The following is a 27,082-nucleotide window of genomic DNA, read 5'->3' as shown; positions in this document are numbered from 1 at the left end:
CAATAATATTATATTGCAAGCTTCGCAGTGTGTATTCTTATTCGCACACAAACGACAACAAAGTCCATTGCAAGCTCCACAGTGTTTATTACCATTAGATCATTGTACAATTTGTTGGAAACCCTATTCAAGCCCTCAATTGCACACAAACCACAACAAGGTCCATTGCAAGCTCCGCAGTATGTATTCCTATTTGCACGTTTGTAGAATCCACTGACAACCCCATTCAAGCCCTCAATCGCACACAAACGACAAGGTCCATTGCAAGCTCCGCAGTGTGTATTTGCAAGCTCCGCAGTGTTTATTCCTATTTGCACATTTATACAATCCACTGACAACCCTATTCAAGCCCTCAATCACACACAAACGACAACAGGGTCCATTGCAAGCTCTGCAGTGTGTATTCCTATTTGCACGTTTGTACAATCCACTGACAACCCCATTCAAGCCCTCAGTCACACACAAACGACAACAAGGTCCATTGCAAGCTCCGCAGTGTGTATTTTCAAGCTCCGCAAATTCCTATTTGCACGTTTGTACAATCTGCTGGAAACTCTTATTGAAACCTTCAATTGCACACAAACGACAACAAAGTCCATTGCAAGCTCCACAGTGTTTATTACCATTAGGTCTTTGTACAATTTGTTGGAAACCCTATTCAAGCCCTAAGTCTCACACTCGACGGGCGACAAGGGTCATTGCAAGCTCTGCAGTGAGTATTCCTATTTGCATGTTTGTACAATCCACTGACAACCCTATGCAAGCTCTCAATGGCACACAAATGACGACAAGGGCCATTGCAAGCTCCACAGTGTATGTTCCTATCCGCATGTTAGTACAATCCACTGACAACCCTACTCAAGCCCTCAATGGCTCACAAATGACGACAAGGGCCATTGCAAGCTCCACAGTGTGTATTCCTATCTGCATGTTTGTACAACTCTGGACAAGATGCAAGTGCTTTGGTCCCATAGGGCTCCCCATGTTCTCTGGGGGAAACTTTTCCCCGAGTGAGTGCCCAGGCACATTCGGTGAGGTCAGGGCAGTGTGGTCAAGCCAGGAGGCGGAGGGCACCGTTGTCGGAGCCCAGGAGCAGCTGGCCCTTGGTGGGCAGCACGGCCAGGCTGGTGAGCGTGCCCCGGAAGTTCTCGGAGCTGAGCTTGGTGAGGCTGGGCGGGAGCGGCTCCTGCAGGGCGTAGACCCCAATGCGGTTGCCCGCCGTCCCGGCCACCACCTGCCCGCCCGGGAAGAGGTCGAAGGCGTGCACCGGCTCCCAGGGAGACTTGTAGTTCTGCACCGGCTTGGGCTCCAGCTCCTTCCACACCGTCAGCGCCTGGTCCGAGGAGGTGCTCACCAAGAGGTTGCCCTCCGTGGCCTGCAACACACAATGGCAAAGGGCACACAATCAGGATGTATTATCATCATCATATGTCATAAAGTAATATACCGTATATACTTCAGTATAAGCCGGGTTTTTCAGCCCTTTTTTTAAGACTGAAAAAGCCCCCCCTCGGCTTATACCCAGTGAGGGTCCTGGTTGGCTTATATTTGGGTCAGCTTATACTCGAGAAGATATGGTACATTTATTATTTTTCTCTATTATTGTTGCTACTATTACATTTATTATTTTTCTCTATTATTGTTGCTACTATTACATTTATTTTACTCTATTTTTATTATTTATTTTATTACAATATTTATATCCCGCCCTTCTCACCCAACAGGGGACTCAGGGCGGCTTACAATAAAATACACACATATATAAATTGTACAATGCACTATAAAACAGTTAAAATTATTAACTTACATCGAACATTCATAAAACACATTCTAAAATACAGATGGGCGTGTTCCATTTTAACTACAATTTTAACTACAACTCCCACCATTCCTTTTGCCCCTCAGCCGCTTAAGCTGTTAGGAATGGTAATTATTATTAATACATTTATTATTTCACTCTGATATTATTATTATTGCATTTATTATTTCACTCTATTTATGATTACTTGTATTATTTTCCTGTATTTTTTATTATTATTATTATTATTACATGTATTATTTTACTCTATTATTATTAAAAGGATACATATGCATATTTACATTGAAGAAGATGAGAATAATGATTCAATGAGTTGGACAGTCTTAAATTAGAGCTTGTTGTAAATATTCAAAAACATTTAACTTACTGATGCCTCAATTAATGTAATTTTATTGGTATCTATTTTTATTTTTGAAATTTACCACCCTCGGCTTATACTGGAGTTAATGTTTTCCCAGTTTTTTTGTGGTAAAATTTGGTGCCTCGGCTTATATTTGGGTCAGCTTATACTCAAGTATATATGGTAATAAAAATAATTATATATAATGAAGTAACAATATAATATAATAATGATATAATGATACATAATAAAGTAATAATATAATAATGACATAATCTATATATAGAAAAATGTAATGGGCGTTTTTCCCATGAAGTAAAAAACAAAACCACTAAGCCAAATCACACCAAATTTGGCCAGAAAAGATATAGTATATAATGTTTGAATTTTATAATTGTGTAGGTTTTTGTCTATGGATGTATTTTATATTGTTATCGTCTTTATCCTGGGCTTGGCCCATGTAAGCCGCCCTGAGTCCCCTTCGGGGGAGATGGAGGCGGGGTATAAAAATAAACTTATTATTATTATTATTGTCATCCAATCTATGTCTTTCAATCAAAAAACCCTAGAAAAATAAAGTCCAAATTACAGAGGACAAGGAAGAGCCGTTCTCCCCCTGGCTGCCAGTCAGAAGGGTAGGCATAGAAATCCCCTCAGCCACAATGGCACCCAGGGGACAGGCAGAGTTCCACTTAGGCCTCTTCCACACTGCCTATTAAATACAGGAAGTAACATATACTAACTACTACCAATTCCTCAATACAGTCTTTATTTCCCATACCACCACACTTCGCCACAGCAACGTGTGGCCGGGCACAGCTAGTAATATATAATAAAGTAATACTAGATAAAGAGATGCATAGAGGCCCTGCCCCTTGCTCACCTTGACCTGCAGGATGTCCCCTTCGTGGGCAGGCCATCCCCGCAGGACCAGCCCCGTGCGGGTGTCCAGCAACACCATGAAGCCCGAGGAGAAGCCGGCCACCACGCTCCGGCCACTCGGACTGACCGCCAGGCAGCGGATGAGGCCCGCGTTGACCCCACTGGCCAGTCGGAATTCATGCTGGAGGAAAGACACGGCAGGGTCCATGTCTAGGGTGCTCTCTTTGGGATGGAGGATCACTTATCTATCTATGTATCAGTGTATCTATCTTCCTATCTATCAATCGATCTATGTATCTATCTATGCATGTCTCTCTCTCTCTTTCTCTCTACCTATGCATGTATGTATGCATGTATGAATCTATCTATACATCTATCTACCTATGCATGTATGTATGTATGTCTCTATGCAGCTATCTATCTATGTTTCGGTGTATCTATCTTCCTATCTATCAATCAGTCTATGTATCCATCATCCTACCTATGTGTCTATGTATCTATCTATGCTTCTCTCTCTCTATCTATTACTCTATCTATCTATCTGCATCTATCTATGTTTCAGTGTATCTATCTTCCTATCTATCAATCAATGTATCTATCCATTATCCTACCTATGTGTCTATGTATCTATCTATGCTTCTCTCTATCTATCTATCAATGTATCTATCCATCCATCTATCTATCTATCTATCTATCTATCTATCTATCTATCTATCTATCTATGCATCCATCTATGCATCTATGTATGTATGTATGTATGTATGTATGTATGTATGTATCTATCTATCTATCTATCTATCTATCTATCTATGCATCTATCTAACTATGCATCTATGTATGTATGTATGCATCTATCTATCTATCTATCTATCTATCTATCTATGCATCTATCTAACTATGCATCTATGTATGTATGTATGCATCTATCTATCTATCTATCTATCTATCTATCTATCTATGCATCTATCTAACTATGCATCTATGTATGTATGTATGTATGCATCTATCTATGCATCTATCTATCTACCTATGCACCTATGTATGTATGTATGTATGTATTTATCTGTGTATCTATCTTCCTATCGATCGATCTATATCGCTATCTATCCTCATAACTATCTACCTACCTGTCTATATATCTATCTATTCATCTCCCTATGCATCTCTATCTATGCATCTATCTATCTTCCTATCAATTGATTTATATAGCTACCTACCTACCTACCTACTATGTGTCTATGTATCTATCTATGCATCTCCCTATGAATTTATCTCTCTATCTATGCATCTATCTGTCTGTGTATCCATCTTCCTATCTATTGATTGATCTATGTATCTATCTATTTTCCTACCAACACATGTCTAAGTGTATCTATCTACACATCTTTCTATCTATCTATGCATCTATCTATCTTCCGATTTATTGATCAATCTGTCTCTATCTATGTCTCTATCCATCTATGTATATTCCTATCTATGTCTCTATCTATCTATGTATCTATCTTTCTACCTATCTCTATCTTTCTATCCATCTATATATCTATGTCTCTATCTATGTATCTATCTTTCTATCTATCTCTCTATCTTTCTATCTATCTATGTCTCTATCTATCTATGTCTTTATGTCTCTATCTATCTATCTATCTATCTATCTATGTCTCTATCGATCTATGTATCTATATTCCTATCTATCGATAGGTCTATGTATCTATCTATGTCTCTATCTATCTATCTATCTATCTATCTATCTATGTCTCTATCTTTCTATCTATCTATCCATCTATCTATCTATGTCCTATCTATCTATCTATCTATCTATCTATCTATCTATCTATCTATGTCATTCTCCCCCATGTTTACCTGGACGCCCGGCTTGCGGTGGTCGATGAAGCGCAGGACGGAGTCGGCACTGGCCACGCAGGCGCTGCCGAAGGGGGCGGGCATGGCGCTGGCGGCCGTGACGGGTGCCTTGTGGTCCAGGGCCTCGAAGGTGCGGACAGTTTTCCCTACGGAGGAGGAAATCTATAATCATATCATAATAATACAACAATATGTTTGACACTCATATTTGCATAAGGCCGGCAGGAGCGCCATCCGTAATTTCCAAGAGGGAAAAAAGCATGTCAGCAATGTGAATCGGCAGCAAAAACATAAGCAATTTTTTCCATGCGGGAAACACGCATCGGAGCAAAGGAGCATCAGCAATTCACAGAATTAGAAAAGTTAGAAAACTACATTCCTATACAGTTACAAAGATGGATAGATAGAATTCTAGAGTTGGAAGAGACCCCAAAGACCATCCAGACTAACCCCAAACATCTGACTATCTATCTATAATATAATATATTGTATGTATATATAACTTGTAAGCTGCCCTGAGTCCCTTTCGGGGTGAGAAGGGCGGGATATAAATGTCGCCAATAAATAAATAAATAAATAAATAGTACAATATAATAATATATAATGCTTATATAGTGCTTATATAGTGCTATACTAATAATATAATATATTGTATGTATATAGAACTTGTAAGCTGCCCTGAGTCCCCTTCAGGGTGAGAAGGGTGGGATGGAAATGTCGCTAATAAATAAATAGTACAATATAATAATATATAATGCTTATATTGTGCTATATTAATAATATAATATATTGTATGTATATATAACTTGTAAGCTGCCCTGAGTCCCCTTCGGGGTGAGAAGGGCAGGATATAAATGTCGCCAATAAATAAATAAATAAATAAATAGTACAATATAATAATATATAATGCTTATATAGTGCTTATATAGTGCTATACTAATAATATAATATATTGTATGTATATAGAACTTGTAAGCCACCCTGAGTCCCCTTCAGGGTGAGAAGGGTGGGATGGAAATGTCGCGAATAAATAAATAAATAGTACAATATAATAATACATAGTGCTTATATTGTGCTATATTAATAATATAATATATTGTATGTATATATAACTTGTAAGCCGCCCTGAGTCCTCTTTGGGGTGCGAAGGGTGGGATGGAAATGTCGCTAATAAATAAATAGTACAATATAATAATATATAATGCTTATATTGTGCTATATTAATAATATAATATATTGTATGTATATTTATTTATTTATTTATTTACAGTATTTATATTCCGCCCTTCTCACCCCGAAGGGGACTCAGAGCAGATTACAATGAACACATATATGGCAAACATTCAATGCCAACAGACAAACAACATATATAGACAGACACAGAGGCATTTAACATTTTTTTTTCCAGCTTCACGATTCCGGCCACAGGGGGAACTGTTGTTTCATCATCCACTAGTGGCTGTACTTCCTCATTCCTTTCCTCGTGTTTTGCTGGCAGTTTTATGATGATGTAAATTAGTTAAATTAGCCTCCCGCATAAAGCGTACCTAAATTTCCCTAATTGACAGATGCAACTGTCTTTCGGGGCTGCATAGGTCAACAGCAAGCCAGGCTATTTAATGGTCGGGGGCTTAACCCGACCCGGGCTTCGAACTCATGACCTTTCAGTCAGTAGTGATTTATTGCAGCTGGTTACTAGCCAGCCCTGAGTCCTCTTTGGGGTGCGAAGGGTGGGATAGAAATGTTGCTAATAAATAAATAAATAGATAGACTAAATGCTAGAGTGGGAAGGGCCCCCCGAAGGCCATGCGGTCCACTCTTTTCTGCTCACCGGTGAAGGGGTCCCAGAGGTGGAGGGCTCCATCGCAGCTGAGGGCCAGCTGGGGCCCCTCGAGGGTGCCCACGTAGAAGACGGGCTTGCGGTGCTGGGCGTAGGTGAGCCGCGGCGGGGCCTCGTAGGTGCCGTCCCCGTGGTTGTAGAGGGGCCAGAGGCGCACGCTGCGGTCCTTCCCGCCGCTGAGGAAGAAGTCCTCCCCGGAGAGCGGGGCCAGGCACTTGACGGCGCCCGCGTGTCCCGCGAAGCCCTGCAGCCGGATCTGGTGGAAGTGGAAGCGGGCCTCCTGCTGGCGGCTGACCCCGATCTCGTACTGCCAGTAGGCCAGCCAGTTGCCGCTCAGCAGCCGGGCGCTGCGCGGGAGGCCCTCCTTCGGGGCCGGGCGGGCCGGACCCTCCGCCGTGGCCGGGACCTGCAGCCGGTTGCCCACCAGCACCCCCCCAAAGGTGCCCGAGCGGCCCTCCTCGCAGGCCCCGCTCGGGGGGGACTCCGGCGGCACCTCTGGACCCCCCTCACTGGGGCACGGCTGGCTTCGGGGGGCCACGCCGGGAAGGAAGAGCCCCGCCAGGTGCCCCACCGTGGCATGGTTGGGGACCACAGCCCGCATCACGTCCCCTGCAAAAGAAAGGAGAGCATTGTACGTGGACAGGATCGGCATAGAAGATACATAGACTCATACAATACCTATCTATTATTTTATTATGACACAGCAAACAAGATAGATATGCTGGATTTCGTATCACAAAATCACAAGTCGAACACTTCATAGAATCATAGAATCATAGAATAGTAGAGTTGGAAGAGACCTCATGGGCCATCCAGTCCAACCCCCTGCCAAGAAGCAGGAAATCGCATTCAAAGCAAATACTTCCCTGTATTTTCGGATGATGTGCGCACTTATCTATTATTATTATTATTATTATTATTATTATTATTATTATTATTATTATTACCTATACCTCACTTAGACACATATATAATCTGCATAGAAGATAGGCTAATACTAATGCAATATGTAACTATTACTATTATTATTATTTATATTTATTGTACATGGACAGGATCAGCATAGAAAATAGATTAATATAATATCTATTATTATTATTATTATTATTATTATTATTATTATTATTATCTATACCTCACTTAGACACATATATTATCTGCATAGAAGATAGACTAACACTAATGCAATATGTATGTATTATTATTATTATTATTATTATTATCATCTATACCTCACTTAGACATATATAATCTGCATAGATAGACTAACACTAATATAATATGTATCTATTATTATTATTATTATTATTATATTATATACCCCATTTAGACACATATATACAGAATCTGCACTGAAGGTAAACTGTGTATTTATTATTATTATTATTATTATTATTGTATGGCACAGCAAACAAGATAGATATGCTGGATTTCATATCATAAAATCACAAGTCGAACACTTTCCAAGTATTATTATTATTATACCCCACTTTATATTAAGACAAATACAATATATATTATTATTATTTTATTATTATTATCTATACCTCACTTAGACACATATATAATCTGCATAGAAGATAGACTAATGTCTATTATATTTTTATATACCTCATTTAGACACATATATACAGAATCTGCACTGAAGATTAACTAATCCAATGTAGTATTATTATTATACCCCACTTTATATGAAGACAAATACAACACATATTATTATTATTATTATTATTATTATTATTATTATTATTATCATCATCTATACCTCAGACACATACAAAATCTGCATAGAAGATAGACTAATACTAATACAATATGTATCTATTATTATTTATATTTATTATATAACCCATTTAGACACATATAGAGACTACAAAGCCCACGATGCATGATGCAAGAGGCGGGCGGCTCCTACCTAACAAGCACGAGAAAGGGACGAAGGTCATGTAGGCCATCTCTGGACTGAAGACTTTCTGCAGCTCCAAAAGAACCGAGGGGTCTGGGGGAGACGTCCTCACACCGGGGGGCAGCAGCATCACGTCCTGGGTGGGAACAAAGCAATTATTTTATTGTATGACACAGCAAATTATTATTATTATTATTATTATTATTATTATTATTATTATTATTATTATTATTATTATTATCATCATCTATTCATATCCTGCTTTTTCCCTCCAGAAAGGTTGCTCAAAATGGCTCTGTATCCATGATTAGTATTAGAAGGTATAATAATATAGTATTATTATTATATATTATACATTATTATTATTTTTCACAACAAGGTGAGTCCACAGCAGACACTCTGCTGGCTATTGAATTGGATGATGATGATGATTATTATTATTGTTGTTGTTGTTGTATGACACAGCAAACGAGATAGACATGCTGGATTTCATTATTATTATTATTATTATTAGAAACACAACACAATGAGTCCACAGCAGACACTCTGCTGGCTGTTGTACTGGATCACACGTCGGACACTTCCCAAGTGTCTAGGACTGTGTGATGTATTATTATTATTATTACAGTATATATTACACATCATCATCATTATTATTATTTGAAACAGAACAAGATGAGTCCACAGCAGACATTCTGCTGGCTGTTGTACTGGATCACTGATTTTTCCCTCCAGAAAGGTTACTCAAAGTGGCTCTGTATCCATGATTTGTATTAGAAGGTATAATAATATATTATTATTATATATTATACATCATTATTATTATTATTTGAAACACAACAAGTTGAGTCCACAGCAGACACTCTGTTGACTGTTCTACTGGATCACACGCCGGACACTTCCCAAGTGTCTAGGACTGTGTGATGTATTATTATTATTATTATTATTATTATTATTATTATTATTATTATTATTATTATTATTATTATTATGTATTCATACCCTGCGTTTTCCCTCCAGAAAGCTTACTCAAAGTGGCTCTGTATCCATGATTAGTATTAGAAGGTATAATAATATAGTATTATTATTATATATTATACATTATTATTATTATTATGTATTCATACCCTGCCTTTTCCCTCCAGAAAGGAAACTGGAACGTACTTAGTCCTAATCTTTTTTTTATACTGGTTTTAAACCACTTCATTGGATATGTTGCAATAGTAGATTCCCAGATTAGCTTAGTGTTTACACCTTATTTTATTTTTTTGGTTATTTAATATTTAATGTTTATTTTACTTAAGTGATATTTGTCTTTACTGTTCTAATGTAGCACAAATCCTATGTAAAATCATACTACGTATTTTTGACATTAATATTGAAATCTGAAATATATACAGAAAGTCTTTACTGTGTTTCCATGATTAGTATTAGAAGGTATTATGATATTATACATTATGATGATGAGTATGTGTATGTATGCCCTGAGTCACTCACCTGCTCTGCGATGGAAAAGGTTTGGAAGAAGGTGCGCAGGGTGTCGCTCAGGTGCTGCTGCGCCATCTCCGACCCGATGCGCAAACACACCAGGGCAGCCAAGCTGGCGGTCTTGAGGCACAGGGCGGTCCGGGCTTGGGCTCCGCCGGGGAAACTGGGAAAGGAGGGAGGCGGGTGTGCGTGAGACCCGTCTGGATGACCTCCAGGGGTCCCAGTCCCGGCCAGGTGGGCTCAAGCACAGCCCGGCCCCCGCTTTACCTGATGATGGGCGAAGTGAGGAAGTCGAGGGTGGGCTGCAGGACCTCCTGGCTGACTTTGGGGAGGATGTCCATCAGGGTGGAGTCCGAGAGCGAGGCCACCGCCTTGCGGGTCAACGTCACCGCCGCCAGGAGAGAGGCCTCTTTGCGGCTGTTCAGTCGCCCGGCGGACGCACCAATGCCAGGAGCCACCTAAAGAAGATGATGTATTATGTCATTAGTTCCCGATCTATCTATCTATGCATCTCTCTATGTATTAGTTCAGCAGCTCTGCGGTTTAATCCGCTGCGCCACTGGGGGCTCCTCCTCCATCCATACACACACACATAAATACAGTACATATAGAGGTATGCAGCTATACACATTATATTCGTATGAGTGTGTATTATTATTATATTCACTTACATTATATTTGTATATGTGTGTGTATTATTATTACTATCATATTCACTTACATTATATTTGTATATGTGTGCGTATTATTATTACTATTATATTCACTTACATTATATTTGTATATGTGTATTACTATTACTATTATATTCACTTACATTATATTTGTATATGTGTGTGTATTATTACTATTATATTCACTTACATTATATTTGTATATGTGTGTGTATTATTATTACTATTATATTCACTTACATTATATTTGTATATGTGTTTGTATTATTATTATTATTATTATATTCACTTACATTATATTTGTATATGTGTGTGTGTTATTATTATTATTATTATTATTATTATATTCACTTACATTATATTTGTATATGTGTGTGTATTACTATTACTATTATATTCACTTACATTATATTTGTATATGTGTGTATTATTATTACTATTATATTCACTTACATTATATTTGTATATGTGTTTGTATTATTATTATTATTATTATTATTATATTCACTTACATTATATTTGTATATGTGTGTGTATTATTATTATCATACACATACCCATGGGAGGCAATGGACACCCCCCCAACCGTTATCATTTTTGTTAGTATTATTATTGCTATTGTTAATAATTTTATTATTCTCAATACCAGTAGTAATAATTATAATTATAATATTATTTATACCAGAGGCAATGGAAATCCTTCCAACCATGAACCCTTGCTTATTACTACTACTACTACTACTATTATTAATATTATGTTTATTTATTCCAAGGGAAGCAATGGATTCACCCAACCCAAAAACCTTGCTTATTATTATTATTATTATTATTACTACTACTACTGACACAAAGACAGAGTATGACACAGCAAATGAGATCGAAATACTGGATTTCGTATCACAAAATCGCAAGTCGAACACTTCCCAAGCATTTAGGACTGTGTGATGTATTATTATTATTATTATTATTATTATTATTATTATTACTACTACTATTATTACTACTACTATTATTGACACGAAGACATAGTATGACACCGCAAACGAGATCTATATGCTGGATTTCGTATCACAAAATCACAAGTCGAACACTTCCCAAGCGTTTATTATTATTATTATTATTATTATTATTATTACTATTGACACAAAGACATAGTCTGACACAGCAAATGAGATCTATATGCTGGATTTTGTATCACAAAATCACAAATCGAACACTTCCCAAGCATTTATTATTATTATTATTACTACTACTACTACTACTATTACTATTGACACAAAGACATAGTCTGACACAGCAAACGAGATCTATATGCTGGATTTCGTATCACAAAATCACAAGTCGAACACTTCCCAAGCGTTTATTATTATTATTATTATTATTACTATTGACACAAAGACATAGTCTGACACAGCAAATGAGATCTATATGCTGGATTTTGTATCACAAAATCACAAATCGAACACTTCCCAAGCATTTATTATTATTATTATTATTATTATTATTATTATTATTACTACTACTACTACTACTACTACTATTATTACTATTGACACAAAGACATAGTCTGACACAGCAAACGAGATCTATATGCTGGATTTCGTATCACAAAATCACAAGTCGAACACTTCCCAAGCGTTTATTATTATTATTATTACTACTACTACTACTACTATTATTACTATTGACACAAAGACATAGTCTGACACAGCAAACGAGATCTATATGCTGGATTTCGTATCACAAAATCACAAGTCGAACACTTCCCAAGCGTTTATTATTATTATTATTACTACTACTACTACTACTATTATTACTATTGACACAAAGACATAGTCTGACACAGCAAATGAGATCTATGTGCTGGATTTTGTATCACAAAATCACAAGTCGAACACTTCCCAAGCGTTTAGGACTCTGTGATGTGTTCTTGTTGTTGTTGTTATTATTATTAATAATATTATGTTTATTTATTACAGTGCAACAAAACACTCAGGGAGGCAACAGCCCCCCCCCCTCCGACCGTAAATGCTTGCTTTGAGACTGACCAGGTAGGCAGCGTAGGGCAGGTAGAGGTAGGTGAGGACGGGCTCCCCGTAGAGGTGTGCCAGGTGTGCCAGGCAGGCCAGGACAGGCTCTGAGACCAGATCGCCCAGCACCAGCCGCTCCTGAAAGATGCTCCCGCCGCCCAGCGAGCCGCTCTCCTCGGACGCCACTCCGGGCACAAGCTGCTGCCTGGCGGGACCTGCACAGAAACAGGGCGGTGAGAGCGGTGCCACGCCGGGCATGGACCCCGCATCCCCTCTCCGGGACGACCCTCTTACCGACGTAGCAGGAGGTCAAGAGGCGGAGGAGGTTCCTGGCGATGTAGCGGGAGGCGGTGGTGGGGCCCAGCTTGGCCGAGAGCCAGCGCACCATCTTGCAGGCCGTGTCTGGGGAGAGATGAGACATAGGGTCACCATAAGAGCATTGTGTCCTGCTTTGTCTTTCAAGAACAGCCTTCAAACACTGTGGTAAGTACATGATAACTGCTTTAATTCAGCAAAACATAAAGTACAGCTCACTCAGTGGAATAATACAAAGGAAGCAAGGAAGTCATAGAGCAAACACAGTCTCTGATAAACTCCCAAATTAAATAGCAGTCTTACTTCAGACAAAGAAACAGCAATAAATCCGGATGCAGACTCAAAGCAGGCACAAAGGGAGCGAAGGCATTAGAGTCAGTTTGTTACCAGCAAGAGCTGGCTGCACCTGCTTCTGCTTTATAGCCCTGAGTCCCCTCACCGCTGCCAGGGCAGTTCCTAATTACTCAGTTGCATTTCTGGCAGCTATTCTAGCTGAACGACTTCTCTGCTCTGTTTCCTTTCGCCTCTCCTGAAATGTGGGTACTTGCAAAATCTTCTCCTCAGATTCCAACTCGCCCTCAGATTCATGAACACTTTCCTGCCCCCCTTCCTCTTCTGAAGAAGAGGAATCCCTAACACATTAGGAGATGTGCCCCACGGGAGATGACAACAACCCCCAATACTATGGTGCCCCAGATAAAGGGAAGAAGGGCTCACCCAGCAGGACGGTCCGCTCGTTGTCGCCTGGTGGGTGCGGCAGACCTCGCTCGTCCCTCTCGGTCCCTGCGGCCACCTCGCTGTCCTCATCTTCAGCCTCATCTAGAGACTGGGCGGCGGGTGTTGCCGATGACAGGCCGGCGTCTTCTGATACTTGGATGGGCTCTTCCAACTCCTCTTCTTCCTCGTCCTCCTCGTCCTCCATCCTTTCCTCCTCCTCCTCCTCTTCCTCTGGCGGCCGCTCTTCCTCCTCCTCCTCTTCTTCCTTGTCGTCATCTTCCTCGCTGTGCTTGAGCTCCTGGCTGCTGCCCAGGGACCGCTCCTTCTGGTCCTCCGTCTCGCTGGCGCTGCTCCTGTCACTCACGCGGCCCAGGCTGCGAGAGTCGCCCTCCTCGCCCGCTGGGGAGCCCTCTGAGGCCACGTAGAGCCCATTCGGGAAGTCCTCCCCCTCTGGCGGGTAGCCCTGGTCATGGAGGCTGACCCCAGAGAGGAAGTCCAGCAGCCGCTCGCGAGGGGCCGCTGACCCCTTGGCCGCCGCCTCCTCCTCCCCGACAACCCCGTCACCGGCCTCCTCCTCCTCCTCCTGCAAGGCATCCGTGGCGCCCCCCTCGGCCACCAAGACCTGCAGAATGTGGGGCAGGAGGCTGGAGAGGAACACCGGCAGACCCAGGCGGGCCAGCAGCTGGGCCACGAAGCAGTCTGTGTAGAGGTAGAACCGGCCGCGGGGTCCGCGGGGGCTCTCATAGGCAGCCACCAGCAACTTGAGCAGGTACTTGTGGGCGTTACGGGGGCCCAGCGCCCGGGCCACAGGCTCAAAGAGGTACCAGGCGGCGTGGATGGCAGTCTGCTCATTGGACATCAGGGCCAGCACGAAGGGCAGCAGGATCTCCAGGCCCTCAGGGGTGACGACGGCCAGGATGGACTCCAGCTGCTGCCACAGGCGGAAGACCAGCTCCCGGCCACGGCCCTCCTCCGCTCGCACGGGGCGCTGGCAGCAGGTCAGGACGAAGCGGTGCAGAGCCGGGAAGTACGGCGGGAAGGGCAGCACCCCGCTGAAGGGGCTCAGCAGCTGTGCGGGGCTCGGCGGAGGCAGGCCCTGCCATACCGGCTCATACACGAACAGCATCCCATTCCGCGGCTGGCTCTCCCCCCGGGGCTGCAGCAAGACATCCAAGAGGTGCTGCAAGGGCGGCGGGATCTCTTTGGGGTGTGATCGGCACAGTGCAACGGCCGCCCGGTGGCGTTCCCAAAGCGAGGCCTCAGGGCCCAGCGTCCGCAGCCTTGGAGCAAAGACAATCTCGGCCACCAGGACACCCAAGGCCTGCATGTCCCGCTGGAAGAGGTCCGAAAGGGAGACGGGTGTCCCGTCGAGGGTCTCCTCCGCCCGGCCCCCGGTGCCATGCAGTGCTCGCAGGAGGAAGGTGTGCAGCTTCTCCAGCTCCTCCAGCGGCTGCAGCGGGCGGAAGCTGTCGGGGAGGAGGATCTTCGCCTCCCCGGCTTCGGCAGCCATGCCTTTGTTTGCCCTCCGGCCCAGAGCCTTGCCCTCCGCGGGAGATGGGCTCAGAGGCTCTGTGGGTACTCCACCTCTGCCGGGCGCAGGGAGGGCCTCCAAGGCTTCGGCACCTTGTTCCACCTCCTCTTCCTCCAGGGCGCCATCGGAGGGGGGTCCATCAAGGACGCGGGCCTCGCGGACGGCAGGGAGGAGGGGCCGGGCAGCGAGGGGGGCCTCGGGCGGGGGGAGGGCCGCCAGGCGCCGGGGGTGGGGCTGGTCAAAGAGCTGGACGACCCCAAAGCTGGTCAGGTGAGTGTGGTTGTCCACCAGGTGGAGGCAAACATTCTTCTCCTGTACGGCTGCCTGGCCCTGCAGCTTATAGCCAAATGTCAGGTCAATCCAGTGGTGCAGGTCCTGGGAGACCTCTGTGCTCTCCAGCAGGGCCCGGTGGGCGGCCACGAACGTCTCCCCAGAGCCGAGCCAGGGGGGCACCTCCAGGTCAGGCATGTCTGGGTGGACGGAGCGGAAGATGGCCGGGTCCGTGAAGAACTCGGGAATGCACTCGTCGGGCGTCCAGCCCTGCATGCGGCCCACACTGGCCGGATACTCGTTGGGCTCCCACTGGGAGCGCACGTGGGCACACAGTACCGGCCGGGGGGTCCGGCGGGCCGTGTAGACGTAGTAGGTGATGTCCGAAAGCACGTCTGAGACGTGGTGCGGCACGTGGGGGGGCTCCCCAGAGCCTGCCCCCCCACCTCCGGCCGCAAAGGCCTGCTTGGTCATCTCGTAAGTGAAGTCCAGCTGTTTGTCGCCCTTGTTGAGGCGGAACTTGGACTTGCGGAGGTCGCGGAACTTCCCCTCGCGGGTGCTGAAATCCACCACCCAGGGCAGCACTGGGTGGTAGTTGGGGTCGCCTGTCCGCCGGCCCGCCAGGCGGTTGAGATGCATCAGGTAGTCGAAGTTGCTCAAGCGGCCGGAGACCCAGTCCTGGACCAGTTCCCCCAGCGACTTGTTGCCGGATGGCGCATCAACAGGACGGCGTTCAACGGGACTCGAGCTCTTTTTCTCTTCCTCCTCCTCCTCTTCGTAGTCCTGCAGCCGGACCCTGAGCCAAGCGCAGAGCTTCTCGTCGACAACCACTTCGCGGAGGGAGAGGGCCCCACACGCCACTCCCGCCCGGTGGCAGGCCTGCATGGCTTGCAGCACCTGAAACAGGACAAAGAGCAGCTTGGCGTGGCTGTTGGTCAGCTTGGCTGGGCTGAAGGTCACCACATCATGGAGGCAGTACTGGACGTAGGGGAAAAGCACGTAGAGCATTTGGGGTGACTCCAGCAAGGCCTCCGCCGGGAGGAGACTCGGGCACGGCGGCGAGGAGGGGGCCTTGTTCGGGACGGGACCCTCCTTCGAGAAGCCAGCGCAGGGGAGCCAGGGGCAGCCGTACAGCTTCTGCAGGGCGGCCTGGAGCACCTCCAGCACCGGGGCAGAGGCCATGCTGGGTGCCCGGGAGTAGGGCTGGGCGTGTCGGCGGTGAGCCCGTCGCCAAAGGTTGCGATAGTTCTGAGCAGCCACGTGGCGCATGAAGCCGTGCAGCGTCTCCGGCCCCTCTTTGGCCTCGGTGCCATGCCCAGTCGTCACCCGGTAGCGCAGCCGCTCCTTCCACAGGCCGTGGATCTCCACCCGTGCCCAGCCGGTGGGCAGCTTATGCACCGAGGGCTGCAGGCAGGTTCGGACCTCCACCTCACTCAGGCCCTCTGGACGTGGGCACAGGCCGGGTGGCAATGCGGACCGCTCCTTCAGGCTGGACAGCCATTTCTGGGGCACCAGAGCCACCAGGTGAGCGCCACCCGCCGCAGCCGCCAACTGACCACGACTGATGCCCAGGTCCTTCTCCACCTGGCCCAAGAGGGCCTCCATCCTGCGGGAAAGATTAGAAAAGGGTGGCCAGTCAGAAGCACAGCTGGGAGAAATCACACTGGCCTCCAGTTACTATTACTAACTTGGCTTTATACTTATCCCACATTTCCCATAATAATAATAAAAATAATAATTGTTATGATTATTCTGCCTTCTCTATATATCAGGCATGGGCCAACTTTGGCTTCCCTCCAGGTGTTTTGGACTTCAACTCCCACAATTCCAAAAAACCTGGAGGGAAGGCCAAAGTTGGCCCATGCCTGGTATAAATAATAATAATAATAATAATAATAATAATAATAATAATAATAATAATAATACATTTTAATACTAATCATGGATGCATAGCCACCTTGAGTCTCCTGGTGGAGAGATAAAGCTGGGTATGAATACACATAGTCAACATAATAATATAAAATAATAATCATATATATATATATATAATATACTATATATATATATTATATACTTTATAATACTATATTAATCCCACATTTTCCACATTGCAAAACATATAACCATGCAGCCTTATCCTTACAATGCAGCCCCCATTGCAAGATTTATTATTATTATTTTAATCCCACTTTTTTCCTCATTGCAAAACATATAACCATTAAACCTTATCCTTACAATGCAGCCCCCATTGCAAGAGATATTATTATTATTATTATTATTATTATTATTATTATTATTATTATCCCACTTCTTCCCCATTGCAAAACATATAACCATGCAACCTTACAATGCAGCTCCATTGCAAGATTTATCATTATTATTATTATTATTATTATTATCCCACTTCTTCCCCATTGCAAAACATATAACCATGCAACCTTACAATGCAGCTCCATTGCAAGATTTATCATTATTATTATTATTATTATTATCCCACTTCTTCCCCATTGCAAAACATATAACCATGCAACCTTACAATGCAGCTCCATTGCAAGATTTATCATTATTATTATTATTATTATCCCACTTCTTCCCCATTGCAAAACATATAACCATGCAACCTTACAATGCAGCTCCATTGCAAGATTTATCATTATTATTATTATTATTATCCCACTTCTTCCCCATTGCAAAACATATAACCATGCAACCTTACAATGCAGCTCCATTGCAAGATTTATCATTATTATTATTATTATTATCCCACTTCTTCCCCATTGCAAAACATATAACCATGCAACCTTACAATGCAGCCCCCATTGCAAGATATATTATTATTATTATTATTATTATTATTTTAATCCCACTTTTCCATTGCAAATCATATAAGCATGCAAACTTATCCTTGCAGTACAGCCCCCCATTGCAGATATATTATTCTCATTTTACTTTATTATGTTTTAACCCACATTGAATAATAAAATAATGTTTATATTCAAGGCACAGACCTTCCTGGCTTCTCCTCTTCGCGGATCAGCTGACAGCGCAGGTCATGTGACCCAGACAGAGAGGGAAGCTGGAAAAGCCAGCGAAGTCCGCGCATGCGTAGAAGAGGTTCCCAATACAACAGCTAGCAGAGTGATCTTGTTTCCTGTGGACTCATCTTGTGGTGTGTCAGATAATAATCAATATACTAATAGACACATAATATATCTAAATTGTATTTATATAATATAAATATACAAAATATAAATATATTATATACAGATATAATATGTATATTTTATTATATTTATATAATATATTATATTATAGATTGTATTATATTATATATTATTATATTAATATTATATGGTCTTTACTTCTATTATTTATTATTAGAGTAATATGTTGTCGAAAGCTATAATTTAGATATAATATGTAATATGTATCTTTTATTACATTTATATTATATATTCTACTATATATTGTATTATATAATTATATGTTATATTTATATTATACAGTATATTGTTCTGCATTATTCTATCCCAGTAATTATTTCATATTAAAGAAGAATCTCACTTATCCAACATTCGCTTATACAATGTTCTGGATTATACAACGCAGCCTGCCTTTTCATAATCAATGTTTTTGTAGTCAATGTTTTAAATTCATTGTGATATTTTAGTGGTAAATTTGTAAACACAGTACAGTAGAGTCTCACTTATCCAACATAAACGGGCCGGCAGAATGTTGTGTAAGCCAATATCTTGGATAATAAGGACGGATCAAGGAAAAGTCTATTAAACATCCAATTAGGTTATGAATTTACAAATTAAGCATCAAAACATCGTGTTATACAACAAATTTGACAGAAAAAGTAGTTGTAATGTTATGTAGTAATTACTGTATTTACGAATTTAGCACCAAAATATCACGATATATTGAAAACATTGACTTACAAAAATGGCTTGGATTATCCAGAGGCTTGGATAAGCGAGGCCTGGATAAGTGAGACTCTACTGTATTATTAGAGCAATAATATGTTGTCAAAAGCTATAATTTAGATATAATATGTATCTTTTATTACATCTATATTATATATTCTACTATATATTGTATTATATAATTATATGTTATATTTATATTATACAGTACAGTCTCACTTATCTAACATAAACAGGCATCCCGAAAGGATACTGTAGTCTATTATTAACTTATTATTATTATTATTAACTTCATTTCTATCCCGCTCTTCTCACCCCGTAGGGGACTCAGAGCAGCATACAACACACATCTAGGCAAGAATTCAATGCCGTATTATACAAATAAAACATAACATAAAATCAATAGAAACAATCAACATATAAATGCAATTTAAAGTAATTAACATTAAGATATTAAAACAAAAACAGGATCTAGATAAACACTACTAGGCCCAGGGGTGTTGTATGTATTCCGGGCTGTCTGGCCATGTTCCAGAAGTATTCTCTCCTGACGTTTCGCCCACATCTATGGCAGGCATCCTCAGAGGTTGTGAGGCATGGAGAAACTAGGCAAGGAAGTTAATATATATCTGTGGAGATTCCAGGGTGTGAGAAGAGTCCTTTGTCAGTTGGAAGTCAGCGTGAATGTTGCAGTTAATCACCTTAATTAGTAATGGAAAGGTTTGTCTCTTGCCTGGAGGGCATCCTTTGTTCAGAGTCATTAGCCATCCCTGGAGCTCCTCTGCCCTCAGAGCGTTGCTTCCCATCTACTGTTCTGATTTTTGAGTTTTTTAATACTGGTAGCCAGATTTTGTTCATTTTCATGGTTTATTCCTTTCTGTTGAAGTTGTCCACATGCTTGTAGATTTCATTTCATGAAACGGAAATAAAATGAAGTTGTCCACATGCTTGTAGATTTCATTTCATGAAACGGAAATAAAATGAAGTTGTCCACATGCTTGTGGATTTCATTTCATTTCAGTGTATTCATTCATGTGGACAACTTCTCCAGGCAAGAGACAAACCTTTCCAATGCTGATTAAGGTGATTAACTGCAACATTCAGGCTGACTTCCAACTGACAAAGAACTCTTCTCATACCCTGGACTCTCCACAGATATAAATTAACCTTCCTTGCCTAGTTCCTCATGCCTCACAACCTCTGAGGATGCCTGCCATAGATGTGGGCGAAACGTCAGGAGAGAATACTTCTAGAACATGGCCAGACAGCCCGGAATATATACAACAACCCTGTGATCCCGGGCTGTGGCGCAGACGGGAGAGCAAGCCAGCTGCAATTAACTGCAATGAATCACTCTGACCAGGTGGTCATGAGTTCGAGCTCCGCTCGGAGCCTATGTTTGTCTTGTCTTTGTTCTATGTTAAAAGGCATTGAATGTTTGCCTATATGTGTAATGTGATCCACCCTGAGTCCCCTTCAGGGTGAGAAAGAAGGGCGGAATATAAATGCTGTAAATAAATAAATGAAAGCCTTCGACAACACTTTACTAGGCCCTCTCCCCATGATCTTGATTTTATTTATTTATTTTATTTAAATAAATTAAATTAATTTATTTAGGGTATCGAAGGCTGCCAAGTGGTCCAGCATAACCAACAGGGATATACGCATAGATAATCCCCTGAGATGACCAAATAATAATAATAATAATAATAATAATAATAATAATAATAATAATAATAATACCACCCTACTGGGATCTGCACGCATCATCCGAAAATACCTCACACAGTCCTAGACACTTGGGAAGTGATTTTGTGATACGAAATGCAGCATATCTCTCTTGTTTGCTGTGTCACACAACAATAATAATAACAATAATGATGATAATAATAATAACATGTGTTATGTATGGGCCTGAATTGAGGCTGCAGTAGCAAGGTCTGGCCAGCAGATGACAGCAAAGAGCATGTCTGGAGGAAAAGGAAGGGTGGGGCCGCATTGCTGGCATTCCAAGGCTCAAAATCATTGGGCAAGGAATATATATATATATATATATATATATATATATATATATATATATATAGTTAAGGTAAATGTTGGTGCTCTAAGCTGAAGAGCCGGCGTTGTCCCTAGACACCTCCAAGGTCATGTGGAGGTACCTATTGATCTACTCACATTTGCCTGTTTTCGAATTGCTAGGTTGGCAGAAGCCGGAGCTAACAGCGGGAGCTCATCCCGCTCTCCAGATTCGAACTGCTTACCCTTCGGTCAGTGGTTTAACCTGCTGCATGACCGGGTGCTCTATTATTATAATTTAATGTATTCTTATGTATTATAATATCATTATTATTATATTATTCATATTATTATTATATTGTTTTCCTTTAAGTTTTTATTACTTTTTATGATTATATTTTAATTTATTATTATTATAAATTATATTATTCTATTACTATTACAGTGGAGTCTCACTTATCCAAGATAAACGAGCCGGCAGAACATTGGATAAGCGAATATCTTGGATAATAAGGAGGGATTAAGAAAAAAGCCTATTAGAAAAAAACAATTACTACTAAAAGGCAGTCTGCCTTGGATAATACAGAACCTTGGATAAGTGAAGCTTGGATAAGTGAGACTCTACTGTATATTGCTTTTCCTTTTCATTATTTTATTACTTTCTATTATATTATATTTTAATTTATTATATTTTAATTAATTATAATATTTTATATCATTTTATTATGTATTCTTTATATTACTATTACATTTATTTGTCTTAGTTGATGTATTATATTATTTATATTGCTTTTATATTACTTTTCCCTTTTATTATTTTTATTCCTATTATTATATTTTATTTTTATTATGTATTATATTATTATATTATTTCTATCACTATTATATTGTTTCTGCCTTTATTATGTATTATTTTATTTTAATTTATTATCATCATTATATTTTAATTTATTATGTATTCTCATATCATATTATTTGACTTAGTATATATTATTATCTATATTATTATTACTTATCATATTTTATATTATGTATTCTTATAATATTATATTACTATTATATTGGTTTTCTTTTTATTTCATTATTATTATAATTTATTACTATGTCTTATTATATTGGGTTGTTGTGTGTTTTTCGGGCTTTATGGCTATGTTCCAGAAGCATTCTCTCCTGACGTTTCGCCCACATCTATGGCAGGCATCCTCAGAGCTTGTGAGGATTATATTATTATATTATTTGTCTTAGTTTATCAATTATTATTTATATTGCTATTATTATTATTTGTCTTAGTTTACTTCCATTTTTGCGTTGTTGTGAGTTTCCTGGGCAGTATGGTCATGTTCCAGAAGCATTCTCTCCTGACGTTTCGCCCACATCTATGGCAGGCATCCTCAGAGCTTGTGAGTTTTATATTATTATATTATTTGACTTAGTTTATGATTATATTATTTATATTGCTATTATTATTATTTGTCTTAGTTTACTTCCATTTTTGCGTTGTTGTGAGTTTCCTGGGCAGTATGGTCATGTTCCAGAAGCATTCTCTCCTGACGTTTCGCCTGCTTTTCCCTTATTCCTCGCCCCAATAGGGGTTGAAATAGATCCAACGTGAGGGCTAGGATTGCAAACCGCAAGGGATGCTGGGTGCCGGCGCCTCCTGCCTCGGAGGAATCCGGGAAGCGGCGCGTGGGCGTCACGTGGGCGGGGTGTGGAGGCCGCTGATTGGCCGGGGCCTCCGAAAAGGGCGCCTGTCCCTTTAAATAATCTGCGCAGTCATCCTCCTCCCGGCCAGGACTGCCAAGTCACCGGGTTCAGCCGAGTTCCCTCGGCCACGCCCCCTCGCCTCGCCCTGATTGGACGGAGCCGGGGAGCGCAGCCGCTTCCCATTGGCCCACGCACTTTGCAGCAACTTCTCGGAATCGGGCGCCTACGTCACCGCCGCCAGGGAGGGAGGGGGCCTCAGGGGGAGCCTCCGAAGGACGGAAAATGCCAACTCACAGCCAGCTTCAGCCCGCCCCCTTTCTCGCCATGGCAACCGGCGAGGCCACGCCCACACTGTCAATCAACGGCCGGGAGCCGGCTTCTAAGCGGGGAGGGGGCGTGGACGGAGGCGGGGACGGGGCTCTTGATTGGCCCAAACCTCCTGCCAATCGGAGGGCGGTGCGACTGGGCGGGGCGTCGCACAGCTGATCTGAGGCAGAAGTGAAGACGCCGGGGAAGGAGCAGCAGCAGCAGGAGCAGGAGCCGGTGAGGTGGAAAAGGCCTCTGGCAGCATATATATATTAGAAGAGATACTATTTTGTATATCGTAATATATTATTGATATTTTATATTATATTACAGATATCATATTATATATTATTATATATTATTTAAAATATATTATATATTTATATTATATAATGTATTATAATTATTATATCATTGAATTATATTATAATTATATTATATATTATAATACATAATATAATATCAATAATATGTTATACATACTGTAATACCTATAATATATCATTGAAAGTAATATTATATATTATTGATACTATATTATTCTATATCATTGAGTTGATATATATAATTAATATATTATATAATTATATTATAGATATTATCTTACATATTGATATTGTTGTTATGTTATATTATTGACAGTATATTTTAATATTAATGTTATAATATGTAATATAATATCATGGAAATTCTATTTCCTTATGTACTATATATTATAAAACACTATTGACATTATATTATATATGATTGATATTATATTTGATAGTATATTATATATTGTAATATATTGATATTATACTATATATTGTAACATTGATATTATATTATATATTAGTATTAATATAGAATTATATATATATATAATATGTATTAAAATGCATTTCATATTATATTATATTGAAATTATATATATATATATATATATAAATGCATTTCATATTGTATATATATATAATGTATTAGAATGTATACCTCTATGAGAATTATATTGTAACATATTGATAATATATTATATATTATTAGTATTAGTATAGAATTATATATATATTATATGTATTAGAATGCATTTCATATATTATATTGGAATTATATATACTATATGTATTAAAATACATTTCATATTATATATATATAATGTATTAGAATGTATATCTCTATGAGAATTATATTGTAACATGTTATTGATAATGTATTATATATTAGCATTATTAGTATAGAATTATATATCTATAAATTATTTGTATTAGAATGCATTTCATATTATATTATATTGGAATTATATATATATATTATATTATTAAAATGCATTTCATATAATATATATTGTATTAGAATGTATATCTATGAGAATTATATTGTAACATATCATTGATAATACTATATATTAGTATTATTAGTATAGATTTATATATATATTACATGTACTAAAATGCATTATATATATATATATATATATATTATAATGTATATCTCTATGAGAATTATATTGTAACATATTGATAATATATATCATATATTAGTATTATTAGTATAGAATTATATATATATATGTATTATAATGCATTTCATATATATATATATATGTTGTATTAGAATGTATATCTCTATGAGAATTATATTTTACCTTTGACAATGTATATTTGTTATGATCTAATCAAGAGTTTGTACTGCATGGGTGTCTTTGAAAAAATGGGGACTCCAAGCCTTGTATTCTATATATTATTATATTATATGATATTTATTACTTCTGCTAATGGGTGCCTGGATCTCTGGTGCTGCCTTGGCCTTCTCTCTCTGTCTGTCTTATGCAACGCAGGCAGGGAGGGAGGGTTCAAAAGGGGAGGCGCCGGGCGATGATGATGATGATGATGGTGGGGATGATGATGATGATGAGGCCGAGGTGACCTTCTCCTTTGGCCGGAGGGACAGCCAGGCCTCTCCCTTCCTCCCTCCGCCATTGCGGCTAATCCACTTCTAGGAAGGAAGGAAGGAAGGAAAGAGAAGGAGAACCAGAAGGCCTCGTCCCGCCCTTTAGCCCCAGGAATGCAAAAAGGGGGAGAGACAGAAAACACGCCTGGAATGAATGCCCTTTCGGTTGGGTAAGCTTTTCCTTTGGCTGGCTCTCTGCCGGGAGGGATCGAGTGCTGCCTTTGCTTCTATGGCCAAACCGAGTGGGACTGGGTCTCCTCTAGGGGTCCCTTCCCAGGCTATAACCTCATTATTATTACTTAATAATAACATTATTATTATCTAATAATAAATAAAGTTAATAATAAGTTATTTATTAGCTTCGGGACCCGGCGGTGCCCGGGTTATTAGAAAAAGGCCCATTCCCTTGATCAGGTTGTGTAAGTGTTATTTATTGCTATTTAATTGTATAGTTTTACTTTGTTTAATAATGTGTTATTACGCTGTAATGTAATGTATGTGTGGTCTTTATGATTGGAAACCGCCCTGAGTCCCATTCGGGAGATAGGGCGGTATATAAATAAAGTTTTATTATTATTATTTTATTATGACACAGCAAACAAGATAGATATGCTGGATTTCGTATCACAAAATCACAAGTCGAACACTTCCCAAGTGTTGTTGTTATTATTATTATTATTGTTTTGGGATTTTAGGTAATATCCTAAGTTTGGTCCAGTTTGGTAAGGGTGAACTACAACTCCCAGATTCTCAGGGCAATCACCCCCAAACCCTGCTTGTATGCCAGTTTGGCAATGTTGGGTCTGTGTGGCAAGTTAGTTCCAGGTCCATTGGTGGTGAGGTTCAGAGTGCTCTTAGATTGCAGGTGAACTATACATCCCAGCCCCTACAACTCCTATAAATCATGGTGAATTCTCCCCAAACCTCTCTCCTACAGGCGGGGTATAGAGTTCGTAATAAATGAAGTTAATATGTTCAGTTGCCGATCAATTCTGCTGTGTCCATAGGAAAGGGTAGGCAAGAGTTAAGGGAGAGGCAGTGGGTGGGGTCATGCAAATGAAGAGAGTAAGGAACACTGGGATGTGCTCAATGTAACCTGCAATGTCTTGGGAGGGAATGATTTGGTGGCCTCCTTTTTCATGGCAGGACTGGGTTGGACTAGATGGCCTCTAGTGGGTCCCTTCCAACAATAGGGTCCTACAGCCGGGATATCAATAATGAATGTAATAATTAATACTTAATAATAAATTAATAAATGATAATCTGAAGGTCCACTTTCTTCATGGCAGAACTGGTTGGGTCTGGATGACCTCCAAGGATCCCTATTATTAAGGGACTGGATGACCTCTATGGGTCCCTAGTTAGTAATAATAAATAATATTCAGATGGTGCCTCTCTTTTTGTGGCAGGGCTGGGTTGGACTAGATGGCCTCTAGGGTTCCCTTTCAAGGCTAGGGTTCTATAGGCGGGGTATAGAGTTCATAATAATTGCAGTTAATAATAATAATAACCGGAGGGTGCTTTCC

At 40.6% G+C, this 27,082-nt stretch overlaps 1 protein-coding gene across 1 annotated transcript; it reads right to left on the bottom strand.

The window, feature by feature from the left end:
• Positions 1 to 67: 67 nt before the first annotated feature.
• Positions 68 to 18,832, bottom strand: wdr81 (WD repeat domain 81). The gene is made up of 11 exons (XM_062960042.1): positions 18,681 to 18,832; positions 13,872 to 17,278; positions 13,134 to 13,241; positions 12,858 to 13,054; positions 10,403 to 10,593; positions 10,145 to 10,298; positions 8,657 to 8,783; positions 6,733 to 7,350; positions 4,902 to 5,047; positions 3,043 to 3,222; positions 68 to 1,375 (listed from the first exon to the last, which is right to left on the bottom strand). Exons 1-11 carry the CDS (start codon positions 18,773 to 18,775, stop codon positions 1,052 to 1,054), a joined length of 5,547 nt encoding a protein of 1,848 aa, XP_062816112.1. The 5' UTR covers positions 18,776 to 18,832; the 3' UTR covers positions 68 to 1,051.
• Between the last annotated feature and the right edge of the window lie 8,250 nt (positions 18,833 to 27,082).

This window comes from Anolis carolinensis, unplaced genomic scaffold, assembly GCF_035594765.1.
Source record: "Anolis carolinensis isolate JA03-04 unplaced genomic scaffold, rAnoCar3.1.pri scaffold_7, whole genome shotgun sequence".
Classification (NCBI taxonomy): domain Eukaryota; kingdom Metazoa; phylum Chordata; class Lepidosauria; order Squamata; family Dactyloidae; genus Anolis; species Anolis carolinensis.
This window is presented reverse-complemented; position numbering and strand designations above follow the sequence as displayed.